The sequence below is a fragment of the Pseudophryne corroboree genome, chromosome 12 (genome assembly GCF_028390025.1).
Source record: "Pseudophryne corroboree isolate aPseCor3 chromosome 12, aPseCor3.hap2, whole genome shotgun sequence".
Taxonomy (NCBI): Eukaryota; Metazoa; Chordata; class Amphibia; order Anura; family Myobatrachidae; genus Pseudophryne; species Pseudophryne corroboree.
The window spans coordinates 25,869,536-25,894,344 of NC_086455.1; the positions used below are offsets into that span (position 1 = coordinate 25,869,536).

Genomic DNA, 24,809 nt, shown 5'->3' on the forward strand with positions numbered 1-24,809 from the left:
GTAGACAGTAGAAAAGGTCGACAGGGTCAAATGGTCGACATGAAAAAGTTGACAAAAAAAGGTTGATACGACATTTTTACTTTTTTTGGGTGTCGTTTTGGTCATCACAGCACATGGAACCCCAATTAGTGTACTGCGGCCCACGCATCGCTCGCCATGATTCGTGCAAGGTGTCTCCACCGCTGCACTCAGCACAAGTTACTATTCCCAATACGTTGATGGTAAAAAAGTGACCATATGTGTGTCAACCATTTGAACCTGTCGACTTTTTGTACCTGTTGGTCATAAGCACTATCGATATTTTACATGTCGACCTAAAACTGTAAGGTTTATATGCTGCTGATATGAACATGCTATAACATCCTGTGATGAAATGATTGGAGGGCAGACGGAATACAGACAACCCTATCTGAGTGTGAGGCGCCCTAGTTAATCGCTCAGGATGGTGTCACTGCTATTTACACAGCTGTACGCAGGGCGTATTACCCACTTAATCTGAAAACCACCCTGAAAATGTAGGTTGTTTTTTTTTTTTTAATGACAGAATTAGGTAAAGGACATGTTATTAAATGTGTCCACAAAGTTTTCGTTAGAAAAAAAAAATGTTTTAAAAGTTGTCAGAAAATCGGTCACCATCGGAATATCGCGACCATCGCTCCTGATGACGGTAAGGGCAGAGAGATGTAAGGGGAGGGAGGGAGTGACGCTGGGCTGCCCGATTACTGTATTCAGCAGTGATCAGCATACACTGGGGGCATAGCCACAGCGGTTGCAGGAGGGCTGGCAGGTCCCTCTGAGTGGGCGTTTCTGACTGGTCGCAGCATCAGATGCGATCATGTCAGGGAAAGCCCAGCCAGGCAAGTGTTTAAGAGAGGTGGAGCCCCATGTGCAGTTTCCATTTGGGACCCCCTCTCTCTAGCCGTCAGTGCACTACAGTACACTGTATCAGCACTAGGGTCACTAGGAAGCCTGGCTGCTTTGGGGCATCAAATTGTAACATTTAAGTCACCACTTTTTTAGCACCTTATTATTATTATTTTTTGTAGCTTTCTAATTAATATCTCTAACCGATGTAACACTCCTTAACACACAGCTTACGCTTCTCTCTAATTAACACTTACTAATACCTTATCCTCTCACTAGTGTGGTGCTTTGAGGCGGCTGACCTTTGCTGACTTGGTGGGGTCCCGCACTTTGGACTTGAACCTTGGCGTTAGTGTTAGGGACCCACCAGATGAGGTCACCTGGACGCTGTTTGGTGGGCCCACATTTTTTGGTCAAAAATGATGCCAAGCACCTCGATTGTGCTCTTTGTTAGATTGCAAAACAGGCCCTGCCCCTCCTTTGATTAGCAATACCAATACTCCTTAATATACAGTAACAGCCAACTCGGCTGTACCTAATTATCCACAATAAGTTATGCTATTATGTTTGTTCATTACAGTTTTAAAAATATGATTAATAACAAATATTTTGCCCTAGTCTGTGTAATTAAATTAGTGGCGTAATACCACCTATGTGTTCTGTAACTATCTCCAGCATGCTACATAAGCTAATTTAATTGCTACGTACAGCAATGTCATGATCTCGTTAGTTCAATCACCTATCACTGTCGTCATTTTCTTGCATGAGGTTTAAGTGATTAATTATGCCTGTAGTACATAATAGGGGGATGTGGGCCGACAGTCACTAGGTCGACCCCATATTGTCGACAAACAGAAGGTCGACACTGACAAAAGGTCAACATATGAAAGCTCAACGCTAGAAAAGGTCGAGAGGTTCAAAAGATCGACAGGTTCATATGGTCAACATGGCAATGGTCGACACACATATGGTCGACACCCGATTTTTCATGTTTTGGTACTTTTTCCTTCCTTGACTATCCATGTCACAAACAATAACCTTTAGTAGCCTTGTGGAGAACGAAACGGAGTGAGACACTGTGTCAGAAGTTTGGCGAGGGGCCGAGTTTCAACAAATAATGGTCCCAGATGAAAAGATTATCCGCACTAACCCCCAAAATACAAAAAAAGTGTGTCGACCTTTCATATTTTGACCTTTAGTCCATGCTGACCTTTAGTCAGTGTCGACCATTTCTCTGTATACCATATGGGGTCTACGTAATGACTGTAGCCCTCATGCATGTAGAGCTTGTATACAACACCCCATAATAGTATGAGTTCAGTATATTAAGTTGACAGTGAACATGTCTACAGATAAATGCCCAGATTTATCAAGCCTTGGAGAGTGATACATTGCATGGTGATAAAGTACCAACCAATCAGCTCCTAACTGTCATTTTTCAAACATGTCCTGCAGCATGACAGTTAGGGGCTGATTGGTTTGTACTTTATCACCATGCTATTTATCACTCTCCAAGGCTTGATAAATCTGGGCCATAATATCGGCATGGTCATAATGTCAACAATGTCTTATTAAAATAAGTGTAGCCGTAACCATAAGCCTAACCCTAATGTCATCATTTTCACTATGTTGAAGTTTCATGTGTCGACATTCTGACTTGTCAACATTTATTATGCCCACATTCTGGTCTTGACACTATGCATATAGACACAGTGACAGTCGACTTAAACATGAATAGCTGATTAATTGCTGGTCCCAAGAGGCATTAGGGTATTCCGATTTGGAAAAGATCATTAGAAATATCGGAGAATTGTGACTTCTCTCCGTTATTGGGACAGTATCGCAGCACAATGTCGGGCGCACTCAAGTTAATGGAAACAAATAAACACAGTCCGTTCTCTCCACTGCCAGCCAAAGCAGAAGGGGCAGTGTGCCGCTGTAACTCCCATGGCAGACGACGTTCAGGATGCAGTTGCTGGGAACAATAAAACACTAAATGAGCGACCTCTATGGTTCCCCTGATGACATCGCTGGCCCGGTCCCAGGGTAGGAATAGAGCAATCAGTGCCTGACTCTCACTTCCTCCATCCTTTACTTTACTAACGCTAACAAAGTACATTCTATGGACAACATCCTATAATCAATGCTATTCAATATAAAATGTCACATCACGTCTTTCAGGCTACTCAGGATCAGCTAAATAGTGACCCAAAACAAGCGTGATACAACTAATTCAAAGGATCCACCCCATTCCATCCTCCATTCTATCTGGCCTCGCCCTCTCTGTTCCATACGGACCTCTGCTTCGCCCAACATTGGCATTCCTTCTGACCCCCCATACTTGTAAACCCCCCCTTCCCCCTCCCGTTGCTCCATCATGTCCGGGATCCTGAAGAGCATACCGCTCGTCAGGATCCCGGCTGTTTTAATACCGATGTTGGGATCCCGACAGGGTTTTCCGGAATACCAGAGAGGTAGGTGATTCCCCCTCTATCGGTGTCCACGACACTCATAGAGGGAGAATAGAACCTGTGGCAAGGAAAGCACACCACCGAGCCCGCAAGGGGCTTCATTGCGCTCGCCCCCCTGCTGACATTCTGCTGCATGGGATGCCAGTGTCGGTATACTGATATTCGGCATCCTGTGCAGAAGGATCACATACCAATCCCGTCCACTCCCTTACTTACCTTGTTCTTAGTAGCCGTTCCTCCTCTTTAAAGTCTGTCCCGTCTCCCTCGCCTGCAGTGGGAGCCGCTGGGGCGAGCGCCCTGGCTTCCACTACCTGCGCACTGAGGAGGCAGGACAGACTTTCCTTCTACAATTATGATATAGATTGTACCCGAAGGAAAGGATAATAGGATGTTCTCAAAAATAAAAGGATAAAAAAAGTTCCAATTAATATCACTTCTATGCTACCTCAGGCATATCATATGTACCCCTGTATAGCAAAGATCACTTGTGACATAGTATCTGAGGTTGAAAAAAGACAATTGTCCATCGAGTTCAACCTATTTGTGGTCTCCTATGCATGATGATTTGACTAAAATTTCTGACTGATGCTGCTGTCAGCCGTTGCATTTTATCCCTATTTATAGTAACTATAATGCATGACTATGCACCATACCCCTGGATATCCTTATCCATTAGAAATTTATCTAACCCATTCTTAAAGGTGTTGACAGATTCCGCCATTACAACTCCCTCGGGCAGGGAATTCCAAACACGTATTGTCCTTACCGTGAAAAAGCCTTTACGCCGTTTTGTGCGGAATCTCCTCTCCTCTAACCTGAGCGAGTGTCCACGAGTCCTTTGTGTTGATCTAACCAAAAACAGGTCCTGCGCAAGCTCTGTGTATTGTCTCCTTATATATTTATAGATGTTGATCATATCCCCTCTTAGTCTCCGCTTTTCCAATGTAAACATGCCTAGTCTTTCAAGCCTTTCCTTGTATTCCATCGTCTCCATGCCCTTAATTAGTTTGGTCGCCCTCCTCTGTACCTTTTCAAGCTCCAGGATATCCTTTTTGTAGTACGGTGCCCAGAATTGTACACAGTATTCAAGGTGTGGCCTCACTAGTGATTTATATAATGGGAGTATAATACTCTCGTCCCTAGCATCAATACCCCGTTTTATGCATGCTAATATCTTATTAGCCTTCTTTGCTGCAGTCCTACTTTGGGTACTACTGCTAAACTTGCTATCTATGAGGACACCTAAGTCCTTTTCCAGTACAGAATCCCCTAATTTTACCCCATTTAGTAGGTAGGTGTAATTTTTGTTCTTGTTACCACAGTGCATTACCTTACACTTGTCTGTGTTGAAGCGCATTCTCCATTTGGCTGCCCATGCTTCTAATTTAACTAAGTCGTTCTGAAGAGACTCGGCATCCTCCTCTGTATTTATAGCCTTACACAATTTGGTATCATCTGCAAAAATTCACACCATGCTCTCTAGACATTCTGTTAGGTCGTTAATGAAAATATTGAACAATAGCGGTCCTAATACTGAGCCTTGCGGCACACCAATTAGCACTTCAGTCCAAGTTGAAAAAGATCCATTAACCACAACGCGCTGCTTCCTATTATCTAACCAGTTTTTGACCCAAGTGCATATTGTGCTTCCTAGCCCTGATTCTAGTAGCTTGTAGATAAGTCTCATGTGTGGTACAGTATCGAACGCTTTGGCAAAGTCTAAAAAGTGTTTGTGTTTGATATAAAGGTGGAATCAGGACGTAGTCATAAGGTCAATAATAAAAAATGTTGACTTTCATCATATAGACATTGTAATGTTGACAGTTGTGATGTCAGCATTCTCAGAATGTTGACATAAGAGTCAGGCTGTGGGCGGGAGGATTTGGGTAAGGCTGCATGGGGAAAGTTGGGGTCAGGGTGTGGGGGCTGGGAAGGTTAGGATTAGGCATTAGAGGGAGGGTTAGGGTTAGCAATAGTGATATTGGAAATATAGGGGCAGATGTATTAAGCCTGGAGAAGTGATAAAGCAGTGATAAGTGCAAGGTGATAACGCAGCAGTCAATCAGCTCCTGTCAATTTACATATTGGAGCTGATTGGCTGATGCCGTATCACCTTGCATTTATCACTGCTTTATCATTTCTCCAGGTTTAATACATCTGCCCCATAGTTGCCAAAAGTGATGGTCACATGATTGCCAAGACCCAGAAGATGCCACTGGAGACTTTGCAGCCACAAGGAGGATGTAAGTGACCGCTGGCCCGTTCTTACATGTCGACATTTCATCACTGTCTACATGATGAGTATTGGCACGGTCAACGTTGCCATTATAAGTACGTCAACATTCTCATGAATGTTGACAATTTGTACCCAACACATTTAATGTCAGGAACAGAGGAGGCCATTGTACCTGTTCTCTGCATATGTGGTCTTCTTAGTGGTTCTGCCTGGCTCAGGCGGAGCATCATTCATCTTCAGGGCAGGATTAAAAGTGCTGGAGCGCATCAGCCTTCCAACCTCTGCCTCAATCACCTCCAGGCCCTTGCGCCTGAACACCACCCAGCCAGCACAGATACAGAAGCTGTACAGACTCTGCATGGAGCGAGCAGACAGAATGAGAAATTAGTGTACTGTATTTATCATCGGTAACATGGAGACCCTGTGCCCAATATCAGCCAGGGCAATGTCTTCCATGTTTAGATCTATAGTGGGATCAGTATGATTTGCAGGCGCACGGGATCCCTGCGTTCATATTACCTACGCCTGGATCCCTAAACCTAACCCTCTGTCCCCACTGCCTAACCCTAACCCTCCCACCGCAGCCTAACCCTAACCACCCCCCGTAGGTGCCTAAACCTAACCGTCTGTCCCTGCTGCCTAACCCTAACCCTCCCCCCGCAGCCTAAACCTAACTCCCTGTCCCTGCTGCCCAAGCTAACCCTAACCCCCCCGCAGCCTAACCCTAACCAATCCCCGTAGATGCCTAAACCTAATCCTCTGTCCCCGCAGCCTAACCCTAACCAATCCCCGTAGATGCCTAAACCTAATCCTCTGTCCCCGCAGCCTAACCCTAACCAATTCCCGTAGATGCCTAAACCTAACCCTCTGTCCCCGCTTCCTAACCCAAACCATCCCCCCCCTCGCAGCCTAACCCTAACCCCCTGGGACGCAGCCTAACCCTTCCCCCGCAGCCTAAACCTAACCTCCCCCCCCCCCCCCGATGTGGCTTACCTGACTTGCGGCGCGCGTGTCCTCGTTCGGGATCTCGGCTGTCTGTATTTCGGCGCAGGGATGGTGCACCCATTCTGGATGCCGGTGTCGACATTCAGAATAGGGTCGGTATTCCGGCGCCGGTATTCTGACTGCCGGGATCCTGACTGCATCCCTATATAGTAGCTTAGGGCCTAATTCAGTAAGGATCGCAAAAGCGATCCTTATTGCATTTTGCCGATGTTCGAGGACTGCGATCTATGATCTATTCTCTAAAATGAGAACGCAGGAAGGAACGGGTGCAGGGGCAGCCGGCGTTTGGGAAAACGGGAAAGGCGAGGCCAAGGACAGTGTCGTGAGATGCAGTTTCCTTGGTCCCGCCAGCTGCACTGCGACGGCAAGATGAACATGGCGACTGCAGATGGTGATCTGTCAGAATCTCAGGGAGTATTGTTTGAAGCCACGTTGCCCAGATTTTTGACAGAAGTTTAAAGCCCACATTTAGTAAACTAATGGGTCTATAACTAGACAGCAGGCTGGGATACTTATCGGCATTCAAAATAAGTGTCATAAAAGCTTCATTGAAAGAAGGATATAAAGATCCATTTTCATGGATGGTTTTGAATAATTCTCGCTGACAGATTATCTTAAATAAGTACAAAAATGGCAAATACATATATCAAATATTCTGGAGCGGCTGCAGAACTGAACTCAAGCTCCCATATTGCGCGCAAAGAAATAAATACATACATTGGCCTGTATACAGAGCTGTATGCATCTGTGCTGACCTAGCTATACGCCTGGTTTGGTATACTGTATATAGATCAAGTCAAACTACAGAGGTCGTTCTGCCCAAAACTCTGGAACCATGGTTCCAATTAAAGGAAAGATCACCCGTCATGTTCCCGACTTTAGTCATATCAGTGCAATGTGCTTTACTAATCTATACATTGTATACAGTACCTCATAGAATCTGCGGTCCCTCTGTGTAGCCGAGGCTCTGCTTCTGTAACATATAAAAAATGTGTTCCTATTGTTTTTCTTTGTTTATTTACAAGAATAAGGATAATAAGACTTCAGACAGTAGAATATACAGGTATAAGGCGGGATGTTTTTTTAAAGGGGCAATTACTTACAAGGCAAAACCATGCCTTGTAAGTGATTGCCCTTTAAAAAAACGCCCGAGTTTGGATGGCATTCCGCACGGCCACTGAACTCGGGTGGCATTACATCCCGCCCATAATATTAGTCTATTCACATTAGTCCCTGCCCCAGAGGAGCTTGCACTCAATATTCCCCACCACACATACCCACACACACACTGGGGATCTACTGTGCAGTGTGCCCGGCAATGGGGACTGTGCAGAGTGCCCGGCAATGGGGACTGTGCAGGGTGCCCGGCAATGGGGACTGTGCAGGGTGCCCGGCAATGGGGACTGTGCAGGGTGCCCGGCAATGGGGACTGTGCAGGGTGCCCGGCAATGGGGACTGTGCAGGGTGCCCGGCAATGGGGACTGTGCAGGGTGCCCGGCAATGGGGACTGTGCAGGGTGCCCGGCAATGGGGACTGTGCAGTGTGCCCGGCAATGGGGACTGTGCAGGGTGCCCGGCAATGGGGACTGTGCAGTGTGCTCTGTGCCCGGCAATGGGGACTGTGCAGTGTGCCCGGCAATGGGGACTGTGCAGTGTGCCCTGTGCCCGGCAATGGGGACTGTGCAGTGTGCCCGGCAATGGGGACTGTGCAGGGTGCCCGGCAATGGGGAAAGTGCAGTGTGCCGTGCAATGGTGTCTGTGCAGCAATAAGGACTGTGCAGTGTGGCTGGATATGAGAATTGTGCAGTGTCCCTGGCAAAGAGAATTATGTAGTGTTCCCATAAATGGGGGTTGTGCAGTATGGCCGGCAATGGGGGTTGTGCAGTATGGCCGGCAATGGGGGTTGTGCAGTATGGCCGGCAATGATGTTTGTGTAATTGTCTGGGAATGGTATCCGTGCAGTCAGGATGGGAATAAGGCCTGGCAATGCGTTCTGTGCACTAGTGAGGGTGCTGAGGCAATCAGATGTAATGCCGCTCTGTATATATGTGCACTGACACCCACGCCAGGACAAGACAAGCACATACAGATACATGCCAAAATATAAAGTTCCATTATCTGCATGATAAAATACACACATGCATAAAAAACACAGAAAAAAAAATCTTATAAAAACAATATTCAGACTGCAGGGCAAGCCTATTCAATCAAGTTATTGGAGGATTTCTTTAAACAACGTAGCTATCCCCATCTGTTTGTCATCGCTCAGCCCCCTGAATTCCTACTTTCATCGCTGATGAAAGGAAAACTATCTGGCTGATGCGCTGTGCCGGGATTGGTCTTTTGGCCTCAACTGTCCAGCGAAACGGGACTATTGTGTGTTACATTTAATCCAGTTTGTATGTATTGTATGCACTTTGTACTCCCTCCAAAGCTAGCAGAAGTCTAGAACATTTCTCATTTCCATTCAAGGATTGAGGACATGGGCTGCTATCCAGCATTTGTAATATACGACGGAATGAAACATCTCAGAAATGATATGTCAGGGCTTGTCTCACTAAATCTGCTGAGTAAAAGTCAAATGAATCTTTTATCCTTGTACTGAGCAGGCTTTATCCTTTCTTTTCTTACCAGTAGTATGAGTAAAACAAACCCCTTCCTGAGGCAAACAAAGAGACTACCAGTGGCGTGTCCTGAAATGATCTGCGTCTGGCTGGCGGACAAGCATGTAAACATTTAATAAATACTGATGAGAAATGTGCCAACATGTAAGCTCAGCAGCTTACAAAGAGTCCTGGCGTGGCATTAAAATGGGTGCATACAGCCAGATCAGGGCATAGGAAACAACTCAGAGGGGGGAAAGGCATGCAACGCATATCAGGCCTCTGTGTCAGCGGTCTATAAACAAGTCCATCTGAAAGACCAATACAGATCATGAAATACAGTCATTCTAGTACTAGATGCAGGGTCCAGAGAACATGGCTATGTTCTGTCCATTAGCATCCATGAATCAGTCATAAAAGGTCACTCTTACGAAATAAGCGGGTCCCTCCTCCTTGGTCGGCCACATCTTCCCAGTGATATTTAGGAAGGTGGCGCACAGACAGTGCCAGAATCTTTGCTTTCATTGTGCGGGCACCATCTTCCTGAAGATATCACAGGGAAGATCGCGCCGACCTAAAGTAAAGATATACTCAGGGGGGACAACAGGCTCAGGCCCCCACAGGGCCTCCTCCCAGGCCACTGCAGCAGCCCAAGCCCAGGTAATTAGTAACCTGCCCCCGCTTGGCACCACTGGGAACTAGTACTGCACACAGGTAAATGCGGACCAGTCAGATTCTACTTAGCATTTATCTAGCATCTTCAAGAAGATAATACCTAGAATCTGATTGGTTCTATGTCTACATCTCCTCTATTCTAAACCCGCACTTTAGTAACTATGTGGTCTGTGTAGTAAGCTTTGGAGAGAGAGAAAGCGGCCGGAGATAAAGTACCAGCCAATCAGCTTCTAACTGTCATGTCACAGACTGTGTTATAAAAATGACAGTTGGGAGCTGGTTGGTTGGTACTTTATCTCCATCCACTTTATTTATGTTCTAAGCCTGGGAGATAAAGGGGTCTATTTACTATGCCCTGGATAGAGATAAAGTGGAAAGTGATAAAAGGGTCTATTTACTAAACCTTGGAGAGAGATAAACTGCACAGTGATAAAGTACCAGCCAACCAGCTCTTAACTGTCATTTTTCAAATACAGCCTGTGGCATGACAGGTATGAGCTGATTGGTTGGTCATTTATCTCACTCCACTTCATCTCTCATTCAGACACCATACGCCCCTATACCCCATATTCACTGCTCTGCGCACCTGCCAGGGAACAAAGCTGTGATTACAGGGACCACCCAAATTCCCCACCCACAGGACATTGGCGGTCATTCCGAGTTGATCGCTAGCTGCATTCGTTCGCTGTGCAGCGATGAGGCAAAAAAACTGCACTTCTGCGCATGCGTATGCGGCGCAATGCGCACGCGCGACGTACTATTACAACGAACGTTGTCGTTTCACACAGGGTCTAGCGAAGCTCTTCAGTCGCACTGGCTGCCGCAGAGTGATTGACATAAAGTGGGCGTTTCTGGGTGTCAACTGACCGTTTTTAGGGAGTGTTCGGAAAAACGCAGGCGTGCCAGAAAAAACGTAGGCGTGGCTGGGCGAAAGCAGGGCGTGTTTGTGACGTTAAAACAGGAACTGAATGGTCTGAAGTGATCGCAAGCGCTGAGTAGGTTTTGAGCTACTCTAAAACTGCACAAAAAAACTTTGCCGCCGCTCTGCGATTCTTTCGTTCGCACTTCTGCTAAGCTAAAATACACTCCCAGTGGGAGGCGGCATAGCGTTTGCACGGCTGCTAAAAACTGCTAGCGAGCGATCAACTCGGAATGACCACCACAGCTCCCATAAAGTCCTGTATTTGGGAACCAGCACAGTTGGGCGATATAAAAGCCTTAGAATTTTATTTTTTTATTTTTTTTTGCATATTTAGTAAATGATAATACATAAGATTAGAGAGGTATAAAGTCACAAGATAACTTACTTTCCACATGCCATATGATGCTGGTCGCTCATTCCTTCCCCAAGAATAAGGTTACAGTACATGTAGCCAAAATGCTTCAGAGCAAATTCTGTTCTCCTCTTGTGCTGCACCCCTTCCTTATGCTTTAGGAAAATGACGTTCCTAGGAAACAAACAGAATTAGTGGGAGGGGGCTACATCTTGGGGTTATGATTTATAAATATAAGTTACATACGATATCGGGAGAACAAGCCGAGGATTGTATAGATGTGTAACCCCCTTTAGTACATCTCCCCCATTAGCTGTAGTTAGCATATCAGTAACACCATTAGCAGCACAGTGCTAGCACTGATTACGCTTGCTGATAACAGGATCCATGTTAATATCCCAGTAAGATCACCTCGCCATAGGCCCACCGGTACATTATAACACGACTTACGGAGTCAAAAACTTTGGCTTCTTTTCATACTGAGCATTTTCCAAATAGCAGGAAAGGTAATACAGCAAGGCCATGAGAAAGGTGTCAATTTGCTGGGTCCTGAGCAAAACAGAAGATAAGTCTTAGCTTCAACCAGACATGAACCTGGACCTAAAGTCGCAGATTCTTGGCTACATACACCTACTGATTCCAGAAGATAGAGTAAAAAAAAAACAAATTCTGTCAATCAGTGACTAGTTCTTTATATGTGAGGACAGCAACGTATTATTTAGGGTCAAATATTGCTTTTTAGGGCTTTCTCACACCTATATGCTGCTAATGTTTTTTTCCATAGGGTTTGTTCCCACCTACACGCTATATATAGTCTACATTCTTATGACTTGGACTTGGTTCAGTATGATTTCCCGATGGACAGGATGCCGGCCGTCAGGATATCGACAGTGACATCCCGTCCATCAGAATCCCAACAGCCCCATCTAAAGTCCCCTAACCCTCCTCTACCCCCTACCCCAACCATCCCTTGTAGATGCCTAAACCTAACCCTCCTGGGTGGTGCCTAACCCTAACCCTCCCTTCCCCGCTGTATAAACCTAACCCTCCCTGGTGGTGCCTAACCCTATCCCTCCCTGGTGGTGCATAACCCTATTCCCTCCCTGGTGGTACCTAACCTTAACCCTCCCTTCCCCTCTGTATAAACCTAACCCTCCCTGGTGGTGCCTAACCCTATCCCTCCCTGGTGGTGCCTAACCATATCCCTCCCTGGTGGTGCATAACCCTATTCCCTCCCTGGTGGTACCTAACCCTAACCCTCCCTTCCCCTCTGTATAAACCTAACCCTCCCTGGTGGTGCCTAACCCTAACCCTCCCTTCCCCTCTGTTTAAACCGAACCCTCCCCGCTTGGTGCCTAACCCTAACCTCCCCTTCTATGTGCCTAACCCTAACCCTCCCAACCTGGTTCCTAACCCTAACCTTCCCGGCCCTGCACTCTAACCCCCTTCTCCTGCCTAAACTTAACCTCCCCCCACCCCCCCCCCTCCCGCACGGCAGGACACCAGCGCGTCTCACGGACGTTTAGGATTCCGGCTGTCAGTATTCTGACACCGGTATCCCATGCGGTGTCCTTCGGGATCCTGGCATTGGTATATCGACCCCCCAGGATCCCGTCCGTCAGGCAGCTAACTGCTTCCCCTTGGACTTTTCCAAAACAAGATAAATTCACGTAGGATTCTGTGACATCACTGAGGCACGGAATGGCTCATTGGGGACAGGCAATGGGCACACCCTATTAAGTGATAAAATTTAATATCTATTTTGTTTGCAGCCTATTAAAAAAGCAACAAGATTTAGAGAAAAAGCGCTGTAGCTCTAACAACAAAAAGAGCAAAAATACCATAAAAATGTGCAATACACTTCTAAAAGGAAATGGTTAACTGTAGGACTAAGCTTTTTTCACTTTCCATTATCTCTTTAGCACTGCTAAAACATCAGAATCATTTATTTGTAGATTTTACATTTAAATAGTGACTCTGGTCAGGTCAACTCAGGAAAAAGTGAATGAAAACGTTCTGTCAGGCATCAGATTGTGTTTCAGAACGGTCATACCTTTCTGTTTCCAAAAATGAGGTCATACAAAGTCTTTCATCTTCTTGTAGCAATTTTAGGGCAACTCCTGGAAGAGAATTAATATGTGATAGAAATTGGCTAAATAATTAAGTAAATAACTATAAGATCTGCATCAGTTTCAGAAGAAAACCAATCTTATTTTTTTGTTGTATACACAAGCCACAGTGCCATGCGTTACACCTGTGGTAATACTGACTTTGGCAAGTGAAAATAGATGTTGAAAGTAATCAGTATATTTGCTACCTTAGTCAATAAATAAATACTTGTTTCCATAAGAAGAGTGGGTGGAGGCTTTTAGGATACAAGTACAAGGGGCATAACCTATTAGCCACATGGTAGACCTATTTAATTAGGTCCTGCATTCACGCGAAATGCATAAGTTTCCGCAAGCAATAATGATAATAAATGAATAGCTCCTGGGATTAAACCTGGAATTTCCCCACGCAGTAAATCGTAAATCCCACGGCTAACTGGTTATGCCCCCAAGCATTTGTGCACATATACATGGTGGTGCCAGCTGGAGAGACCTGCAAGTGCCAGCTTGAAAGACCATTAATGGTCTACCAGTGCATGTCATCACTTGTAGTGCAACAAGAGCATGAACTATATCAAAACAGTTATTAACTGGTGTCCAACTGCCAAGGGCACCAGGACAGGTTAAGTACCCCATTAGAGGACTGGAGCCAATTAGGGCGGCCAATCCCGAGCCACTTTTTCAATCCCGGGAATCAGGATTGAAAAATGATCAATCCCAGGATTCCCAGGACACCCGGGATTGGATCCTTTTCAATGTCCGTCCATCTGTTCCCCCGCTCCCGCCCTACCCAGTCCACATAATTTACCCTCATCTGGATGGGTGGGAGGGTGGGTCCAGTGCAGGTGCTGAAGTCCGAGCGGTGGGCGGCTGGCTGCGCAGCGTGACCTCTGACTTCATGTCACGCTGCGCAGTGCGCACCGCCGGCACCGAGGTAAACAGGAGGAGCCGGGCAGCATCTGAGCCTCGTGAGGACACTCAACGCTGCCCGGCATTGAAAATACAAGGGGGTACCCAATCCCGAAATCCCCAGAATTGGAGGCACCAATCCCGGGATTGAATCATGACCAATTTTTGGCCAAAATCCCGGGATCCCGTCGATCCGGATCCCGGGATTGGCCACCATAGACCCAATGCTACATAGGGTGAGCTGTTAAGGGCTAAAACCTAATGTGTCACATCAAATTATATTATGTGGTTTGCCCTAAACCACATGTGGGTCACAGGGGTTTACAAACCACCACCCATCAGACATGGGTTTAACCTCATCCTCTAAACTGCGTACAAAACCGCACTTAAGTAAATTTCCCCCTAAGAGTAATTTTTACATTCCCTCTATACACCACTCAATCACTGTGTATATATCTAGACTCTGTGACTATATGGATACAACCATAGATCCCCTCCTCACAGTGTGTATCTAGGCTCTGTGTCTATATGGATACAACCATAGGTCCCAGCCTCACAGTGTGTATCTAGGCTCTGTGGCTATATGGATACAACCATAGATCCCATCCTCACAGTGTGTATCTAGACTCTTTGGCTATATGGATACAACCATAGATCCCATCCTCACAGTGTGTATCTAGGCTCTGTGGCTATATGGATACAACCACAGATCCCATCCTCACAGTGTGTATCTAGACTCTGTGGCTATATGGATACAACCATAGATCCCCTCCTCACAGTGTGTATCTAGACTCTATGGCTATATGGATACAACCATAGATCCCCTCCTCACAGTGTGTATCTAGACTCTGTGGCTATATGGATACAACCATAGATCCCATCCCCACAGTGTGTATCTAGACTCTGTGGCTATATGGATACAACCATAGATCCCATCCTCACAGTGTGTATCTAGACTCTGGGGCTATATGGATACAACCACAGATCCCATCCTCACAGTGTGTATCTAGACTCTATGGCTATATGGATACAACCATAGATCCCATCCTCACAGTGTGTATCTAGACTCTGTGGCTATATGGATACAACCATAGATCCATCCTCACAGTGTGTATCTAGACTCTCTGGCTATATGGATACAACCATAGATCCCATCCTCACAGTGTGTATCTAGACTCTGTGGCTATATGGATACAACCATAGATCCCCTCCTCACAGTGTGTATCTAGACTCTGTGGCTATATGGATACAACCATAGATCCCATCCTCACAGTGTGTATCTAGGCTCTGTGGCAATATGGATACAACCTTAGATCCCATCCCCACAGTGTGTATCTAGACTCTGTGGCTATATGGATACAACCATAGATCCCATCCTCACAGTGTGTATCTAGGCTCTGTGGCTATATGGATACAACCATAGATCCCATCCTCACAGTGTGTATCTAGGCTCTGTGGCTATATGGATACAACCATAGATCCCATCCCCACAGTGTGTATCTAGACTCTGTGGCTATATGGATACAACCATAGATCCATCCTCACAGTGTGTATCTAGACTCTGCGGCTATATGGATACAACCATAGATCCCATCCCCACAGTGTGTATCTAGACTCTGTGGCTATATGGATACAACCATAGATCCCATCCTCACAGTGTGTATCTAGGCTCTGTGGCTATATGGATACAACCATAGATCCCATCCTCACAGTGTGTATCTAGGCTCTGTGGCTATATGGATACAACCATAGATCCCATCCTCACAGTGTGTATCTAGGCTCTGTGGCTATATGGATACAACCATAGATCCCATCCCCACAGTGTGTATCTAGACTCTGTGGCTATATGGATACAACCATAGATCCATCCTCACAGTGTGTATCTAGACTCTGTGGCTATATGGATACAACCATAGATCCAGCCTCACAGTGAAATATAATCACAAGCAATTTCTTAAGAGAATAAACATAACATGGATGCATGTGACATGTACTCACTCTTCACGTCTTCCAAAGTCACATTACCGTCTCGCTTCTTTGCCTGCCTGGGAGACTTAGTGACTAGGACAGAGAAACTTCTTTCCTGGGATTTCGATCCAGAAGAATTTGTACTTCAAGAGGTAGTAAAAGTTTAGATTACACAGGGGTCCCTAATTGCATTAAGCATAGTTATATCTATATATGAGTAAAATTGAAACACAATTTTTCTCAAATCAAATTCTGCAAATAGCTGTTTCACAGAAGTACAGAGTTCCAGCGATACAATCTTCATGCATCCGCTTTTGTGTTATTCTACAGAATGACCATGGTGTGAAATGCAAAATGATGCACATTTTGCTCACTGCTAGTTATATACAATAGGATTAGGTATCTTTTTATTTTATCATAAAGTCTAATCTCAGCACATTTTTCCCTAGAATCTCCTAAATGTGTACATATTCACCAAGTCCTCCGATATCTGTTAAAATTAACTTTATATGTTGTAAAATCCTTACAGGGATTTATGGCACAATTGCAGGGAGATATCGTTCACAAAACATGATAACGTCTACACAAATACCACTGCAAGGCTTATTTATAAACATGCAAGAGCGAAACGCAAGCGTTCTTATGTCATATGCCTTATAAACATGCAAGAGCAAAACGCAACATATCTTATAATGTCATATGCCTTATAAACATGCAAGAGCAAAACGCAACATATCTTATAATGTCATATGCCTTATAAACATGCAAGAGCGAAACGCAACATATCTTATAATGTCATATGCCTTATAAACATGCAAGAGCGAAACGCAATAGTTCTTGTGATATGCCTTATAAACATGCAAAAGCGAAATGTAACAGTTCTTGTGTCATATGCTTTATAAACATGCAAAAGCAAAACGCAATAGTTTTTGTCATATGACTTATAAACATGCAAAAGCGAAATGTAACAGTTCTTATGTCATATGCCTTATAAACATGCAAGAACAAAACGCAACAGCTCTTATGTCATAATCCTTATAAATGTTAGAGTGAAACGCAACAGCTGTTATAGGGGGGATTCAATTGATATCGCCACCTGATCTCCCGTCTAAAGTGACGGGAAATCATAGGGGTGACTTTCAATTAATGTTGTTTATCATGCCCATTATAGGGGGTCATTCCGAGTTGTTCGCTCGTTATTTTTTTCCGATACGGAGCGATTAGTCGCAAACTGCGCATGCGCAATGTACGCAGCGCGCCTGCACCAAGTAAATTAGCACAAAAGTTTGGTATTTTACTCACGGCTTAACAAAGTTTTTTCATTGTTCTGGTGATCGTAGTGTGATTGACAGGAAGTGGGTGTTTCTGGGCGGAAACTGACCCTTTTCTGGGAGTGTGCGGAAAAACGCAGGCGTGTCAGGGAAAAACGCGGGAGTGTCTGGAGAAACGGGGGAGTGGCTGGGCGAACACTGGGCGTGTGTGTGACATCAAACCAGGAACGAAACTGACTGAACTTATCGCAGTGTAGGAGTAAGTCTCGAGCTACTCAGAAACTGGTAAGAAATTTCTATTCGCAATTCTGCTAATCTTTCGTTCGCTATTCTGCTAAACTAAGATACACTCCCAGAGGGCGGTGGCCTAGCGTGTGCAATGCTGCTAAAAGCAGCTAGCGAGCGAACAACTCGGAATCAATCACCCCAATTGTCGGGTTTAGCCACGTAAAGAAGCTAAACCCGACTAAGTTAATGGCCACGATTGTCACCCAAATCTAACTCTCTCTGCACATGTTACATCTGCCTCACCTGCAGTGCACAGGGTTTTGCCCATTAGAGAACAATTTTGCGGCTGCGATCAGGTCTGAATTAGGCCCTAAGTACAGTTAAGTGCACGCGGGTCTCTCTCCTCATGGGTAGAGTAGCATAAAGTGGGACAGACGTTCTGAATATCCCTGTAGTCTAACAAGATCCTGACAGCTTGTAACAGTCCCCTTAAATAAAGACTGTTCCAGACTCAGGATAGATGTCAGACAGTGGTGCTGTCTTCTACATGTTCTCACAGCGGGGGTCATTCCGAGTTGATCGCTAGCTGCCGTTGTTCGCAGCGCAGCGATCAGGCTAAAAATCTGCATTTCTGCGCATACGTACAGGCCGCAGTGCGCATGCGCGACGTACTTTCGCAAAAAACTATTCAGTTTTACACAAGGTCGAGCGACGCTTTTCTGTCGCTCTGCTGATCGGTGTGTGATTGACAGGAAGTGGGTGTTTCTGGGTGGTAACTGACCGTTTTCCGGGAGTGTGCTAAAAAACACAGGCGTGTCAGGTAAAAACGCAGGCGTGCCTGTGGAAACGGGGGAGTGGCTGGCCGAACGTAGGGCGTGTTTGTGACGTCAAAACAGGAACTAAACAGACTGAAGTGATCGCAAGGAAGGAGTAGGTCTGGAGCTACTCTGAAACTGCTTGAAAAACTTTCAGCACTGTTCTGCTGGGTGTGGTATGGTATGCCGGCGGCCGGGCTCCCGGCGACCAGCATACCGATGCCGGAAGCCCGACCGCCGGCATACCGACAGCGTGGCAAGCGCAAATGAGCCCCTTGCGGGCTCGCTGCGCTCGCCACACTGCGGGCATGGTGGTGCGCTAAGCGCGCCACGCTATTTATTCTCCCTCCAGGGGGGTCGTGGACCCCCACGAGGGAGAAAAACTGTTGGTATGCCGGCTGTCGGGATTCCGGCGCCGGTATACTGTGCGCCGGGATCCCGACAGTCGGCAACCTGAAGACCACCCATTCTGCTAACCTTTCGTTCGCACTTCTGCTAAGCTTAGATACACTCCCAGTGGGAGGCGGCCTAGCGTTTGCACTGCTGCTAAAAGCAGCTAGCGAGCGATCAACTCGGAATGAGGGCCAGCGTTAACTACCTTTTGCTTATGCTACTAGCAGTTGCGGCTTGTTTACAACCTGGCTTGCTAGGGTATTGTTTAGAAAGGAAAGGCACTATTCATCTCTAGTCCTTACTCTAACCAGCCCTGACATTACATGAATAGTATTCACAATTTATAAATCGGTATATTTTTCCCCAACAAGCATCAAGAATAAACTAAAAACAGAAATGTTTAATACATAACACTACATCTCCATACTCAGTCCCACACACAACCCTCAGTCTTCACCTTTACACGCATGGCTCTGGGTCTTCTCCCGTGTAACTCCCAATCTCAGGAATATTCTCAGACACTCATCCAGCTCCACAGATTTCCAATGTGCCCTAAAATCACACCCCCTTTTAGAAACCTACAATCCAGCCTTCCATATCTCCACCATATGCATTTCCCAACTCTGCTCTCATCACTCTCTATGGGGCAGATGTATTAACCTGGAGAAGGCATAAGGAAGTGATAAACCAGTGATATGTGCAAGGTGATAAAGGCACCAGCCAATCAGCTCCAATATGTAAATTAACAGCTAGGAGCTGATTGGCTGGTGCGTTTATCACCTTGCACATATCACTGGTTCAATAAATCACTTGAAAAGTCTCCAGAGTGCCGCCTCATTGCACTGCCTGTATGTGGGAGTATTACCTCCACGAGGAGGGCACCGGGAGCAACTGTTCGCTGGCGGAGGGGACCGCAGGAGTGCCGGGTCACTGTGAAGGTTATATATATATATATATATATATATATATATATATATATATATAACCATTACAACTAGGCAGATCTATGTAGGGGTCCAGCCACACACTACATAGATCTGCTCAGTCACTCACAATGCTGATTATTTCTCTGACAATTAATTTGCAAGTGTCATATCCAGGATTAGAACCCACAACCTTTTACACTGAAAGCATGCACCTTACTGATGGGAGATATCTGCTCTTGCATAGGAAGTATGAGAATTCTAACTATATGAAGTTATTTGTAATTGTCAGAGACATAACTTCATATAGTTAGAATTCTCATGCTTCCTTTATAGGAGCAAATAGCTCCATCAGTAAGGTGTCTGCTTCCAGTATAGCTATAATAAAGAGGGTGTGATTTGTAAGGTGTAGTGATTAGTGGGGAAGTCGCCTACGGAAGTGAAACCGGCTGCTGTCAATTAACTTAATTGATTAATGTCGCTGAACACATGGAACAGGAGGAGAGGTGCCCCCCTTCAAAGCAGGAGCCCGGCGGCAGCTGACTCCGTTGCCTCCCAGAGTTCTGCCTCTGGTAACTACTCTTACACTGTCCATGTGGTTAGTGGCATGTATTAATGTTAGTGCTAGCTAGCTGTGGCGCTCTCCTGAATGAGAGTGTGGAAGTGGCAAACTGGGGCACCCTTCCCTTTCATTATTAAATGGACATTCCTGGGGTTTCTGAAGGGAATTTGTGGGAAGGTCAATAATCCAAGGAGTGCAATGATCAGGTGGATTTTTAGGCTGTAACTGTCTATCCTGGCTTTGATCTGACCCCATGTCAGCCACACCATGGGAGGGAGTGTTGCCTTGGCCTTACTAACGCTACTCATGGCTGCTGGCACGTGACCCATCTGCAAACAAATGCTGATTAGAACAACCTAACAATCCAGCTCAGCATTGTACTACCCTAGATCTTCTTTCATGGGGCCCACCCTCATTCCTTTGTTTGATACCTACTGGCCAAACACCGGTACATGGAGCTTGCAATCCTTCCCCTGAGAGATACTTTGTGCCTTAACAATTTTTGTCCGATGTTCATTATCGGGCTATCCGATTATAGCCCCCCCTTTTTTTTTTTTGCAAGAAAACTGAACCCTTTTCGTGCAAAATACATAGGGTCAGCGAAAAGCCACGGACCTATGTGTTCCTGCAGCCACGTAAAAAATACTTCTCAGGGATTTGGTATCACCTGCCTGAGGTAGGCAAAAGAAATTCTCAGATAAGTGCAGGCATCGAGGCTAATAGGGTACCGGCCTTCATTTTTTTTCTATTAATTTTCCATCCATTTTGAAACTATACTCACTCAGATTAACCAGAGCTTCCAATAACTCAGAATTTAGCCATCTCTACGTTATCTGGTTCTCAAGTGGAACCATGGGCCTAATTCAGACCTGATCGTAGCAGCAACTTTGTTAGCAGATGGGTAAAACCATGTGCACTGCAGGTGGGGCAGATATAACATGTGCAGAGAGAGTTAGATTTGGGTGGGTTATTTTGTTTCTGTGCAGGGTAAATACTGGCTGCTTTATTTTTACACTGCAGTTTATATTTCAGTTTGAACACACCCCACCCAAATCTAACTCTCTCTGCACATGTTACATCTGCCCTACCTGCAGTGCGCACGGTTTTGCCCATCTGCTAACAAAGTTGCCGCTACGATCAGGTCTGAATTAGGCCCCATATGTGTTACAGGCCTCTACTTTGCGGGTAAAAAGGGCCGTATGTGTATACCCACATTCCATGTAATATGACTAGAATAGATGTACCTGTCTGATTTGCTGCTTCCACTCTCCAGAAGTCGCTCTGATTTGACCTTCTCAACTAAATGTCTTGCATTCTGAAGCATATTGTTGCTCCAAGGAATCGTTCTACACATGTAGAAGTAACAACAAAAGCACAGAGATGCGGTCTGACAGTGTTAGTAAGTTACATTACTCACTATGATACGTTAATGAAGAGTCATATACAGAAGATGGAATAAGCGCCTGTGTCTCAGTCCCATTTAGGTGAGCTCACCCTTACTGACTAAGGGACATATTTATTATCGGGTTTTAGACCTGTTAATCTAAAAGTCACATACACAGGGACAGAGGCTTCGATAGGATCCTATCCCTGCGATGTGATAAATGTGAAGTGATTGCTAATGCGGTCACTTCTCCTCCGGGACCCCGCAGACCACACATGCACAAGGAGACATTACCAGGAACCCTACTGATCCCTCTCCTGGCACATGTTGTGGTGTGCAGCCTATAGGCTACAATGGCTAATGTCAACTGAAGTTGTTATTAGCTACCGGGGCCAAGCTCCAGAATGCGCACTTGGTAAATTTGGCATTGAATCAGCTCCAATAAAGACCTATAAGGGCTGCTTTTGCTGCCAGTAACAGATGCCCCCCATAGATACATTCAGGTGGTATTTAAGATTTGTGGGTATCCCCTAGAACTGGTATTTTGGGGGGATATCCAACAAATATGCTTTAATAGGCAGTGAATAGAGAATAGAGCCAGCATTTATACTGTATGCACGATAAAATGTAAAACTGGTCCTATAAAATACGCTCTAAAACCTAGTTTTCAGGATCTTATAGTGCACACCGTATATAGGTAGAATGCTGTAAGACATGTATTACATATTTCATGTTACAGTTATTAAATGACTTAATAGGAAACTTCATCTTGAGATGGATTAGGGTTAGGCTGCGGGGGGGAGGTTAGGCATCACTGAGATGGATTAGGGTCAGGCAGCGGGGGGGAGGGGCTATGGTTAGGCACCATTGAGATCGGCTAAGATTAGGCTATGTGGGAAGGGTTAGGGTTAGGCACAGGCGCGTAGCCAGAACTTTGTGGGCCTCATAGCAACATTTTGAGGGGCCCAATCCAAATGCTTCTAGAGAGACAACTCTTCACAGCAGTTGTTAATTGTATGCCCCATAATGGTGCCCTAGTTTATTTTATGCCCAATAGTAGTACCCTAGTTCACATTATGCCACATTGTAGGGCTGCTAGTACACATTATGCCACACAGTACTCCCCAAGTGACATTATGACATTGCAGTGCCTCCAGTTCATGTGATGCCACATTACAGTGCCTCCTATTCATAATGTTCCACACTATAGTGCCTCCACTTCATATTGTGCCACATTACAGTGCCCCAGTTAATATTATGTAACATTAAAATGTCCTACAGTTCATTTTATACCACATTACAATAAGCAGGACCAGGGGCACAACTAGATATATTGTATGCCTCAAGGCAAAAGTGTGTAAGGGCCCCTATGTACCACCCAATGGTGAAAAATTTATATAATACATGTAACTGTGACAGGGAAGGTGGGCCCCTCTCAGCTCTGGGCCCCATAGCAGCTGCACTCCCTGCACCTATGGTAGCTACGCCCTGTATATAACACATGTAACTGTGACAGGGAAGGTGGCCCCTCTCAGCTCTGGACCACATAGCAGCTGCACTCCATACACCTATGGTAGCTACGCCCTGTATATAACACATGTAACTGTGACAGGGAAGGTGGCCCCTCTCAGCTCTGGGCCCCATAGCAGCTGCACTGCCTGCACCTATGGTAGCTACACCCTTGGTTAGGCACCAATGAGATGGGTTAGGCTGCAGGGGCAGGATTAGGTACCATTGAGATGGATTAGGGTCAGACTGCGGGGAGGAGGGTTAGGCACCATTGCGATGGATTAGGGTCAGACTGCGGGGGGAGGGTTAGGGTTTCGCACCACAGAGATGGATTAGGGTCAGACTGCCGGGGGAGGGTTAGGCACCACAGAGATGGGTTAGGGTCAGGCTGCGGGGGGAGGGTTAGGCACCACAGAGATGGGCTAGGGTTAGGCTGCAGGGGGGGGGAGGGGGGGGGGGAGGGTTAGGCACCACAGAGATGGATTAGGGTTATGCTGCGGGGGGACAGTTAGGGTTAGGCACCAGAAACATGGGTTATGGTTAGGCTGCGGTGGAAGGGTTAGGCTCCATTGACATGGGAAAAGGTTAGGCTGCTGGGGGGGTAAGGGATAGCGGTAGTGTATTCACCGCTGCTTGATCAGATGACCACCAGAAAACACTGCAAAATTGCCTTGTTCTGAGAGCCGAACTTGGAGGGAAGATCTGAGGCAAAACTGAGAACTTAGGGCCTGATTCCGCATCGTTAGCAGAAGTGCAGAAGTCGATATTCGTCGATTCCCGCGCGTCCCAGAGGGGGACGGTGTTGCATCATTTTATGGGCGGCATCGTGGCATTGGAGGGCATGGTCCGGACAACGGAAACGTGTCTGGACCGCGTGCTAGGTGGGCTGCGGCGGCTGCGTGACATCACACAAAGGCGCTGCGACCCAAAACATGGCGGCCCGACGACTGCCTTTGTAGAGGGGCTATACTTAGATGTGAGCGCATCGCTGTTTAGTGATTCACGCGCATTTCAGTGGCGGGGGGGACCCAGCATGCTAGAGAAAGGAGTTGTAGTTTTGCGATTTTTTTTGCAAAACTACAGCTCATGCTGAATTAGGACCTTAATCTCTATATTTATATTATCAGGTTCTGTACTGCCTCTCTAAGCAGAAGTGTAAGATGTGACTGAAGTCCTTCTTTACTCCCCCCCAAAACAATAAAATGCGTATACATCCAACTCTACATGAGCACCTTACTCTATTACTCACTGTTATACACGGCTCATTTATAAATATATATAACTACGATACATGTACCTTGCTTACTCTGCGATTCCACATTCCTCAAAGTGTAACGCTTCCTTAATACACTCTGTAAGCTTCTCTCTTGCCTCTGTAAGTGCGTCATTTCTCCAAGGAAACTCTCTACATATATTTATAGTTACAGTAATAGTTTATAAAATATGAAAGTAAAGGCACATTGTAAATTGTCCAAAGTTAGATGGATATTTGATATTGCACATTATAATTTGATTTAAAAAAAAAAAAAGGTCTGGCATTTCCACTATCTACCGCTATATCAGTGGTTCCTAAACTGCGTGCCTAGGCACCCTGAGGTGTCGCTAGGCTCTT

The 24,809-nt window shown here is 45.8% G+C and overlaps 1 protein-coding gene across 5 annotated transcripts in view; it reads right to left on the bottom strand.

Annotated features, from left to right (window-relative positions):
- The window catches only part of PPP1R36 (protein phosphatase 1 regulatory subunit 36), a 40,668-nt gene that overhangs the window by 10,713 nt on the left and 5,146 nt on the right, over nt 1-24,809 (bottom strand). For 3 of the 5 annotated variants that reach the window (XM_063947219.1, XM_063947217.1, XM_063947221.1), the window contains 6 exons: nt 16,143-16,255; nt 13,181-13,247; nt 11,578-11,676; nt 11,161-11,301; nt 7,507-7,549; nt 5,744-5,925 (listed from right to left, as the gene is read on the bottom strand). In XM_063947219.1, coding sequence (XP_063803289.1) covers nt 5,744-5,925; nt 7,507-7,549; nt 11,161-11,301; nt 11,578-11,676; nt 13,181-13,247; nt 16,143-16,255 — 645 coding nt within the window. Of the gene's footprint in view, nt 1-5,743; nt 5,926-7,506; nt 7,550-11,160; nt 11,302-11,577; nt 11,677-13,180; nt 13,248-16,142; nt 16,256-21,548; nt 21,651-24,494; nt 24,603-24,809 lie in introns of all 5 variants that reach the window. The other 2 variants (XM_063947220.1, XM_063947218.1) reach the window with 2 other exon arrangements.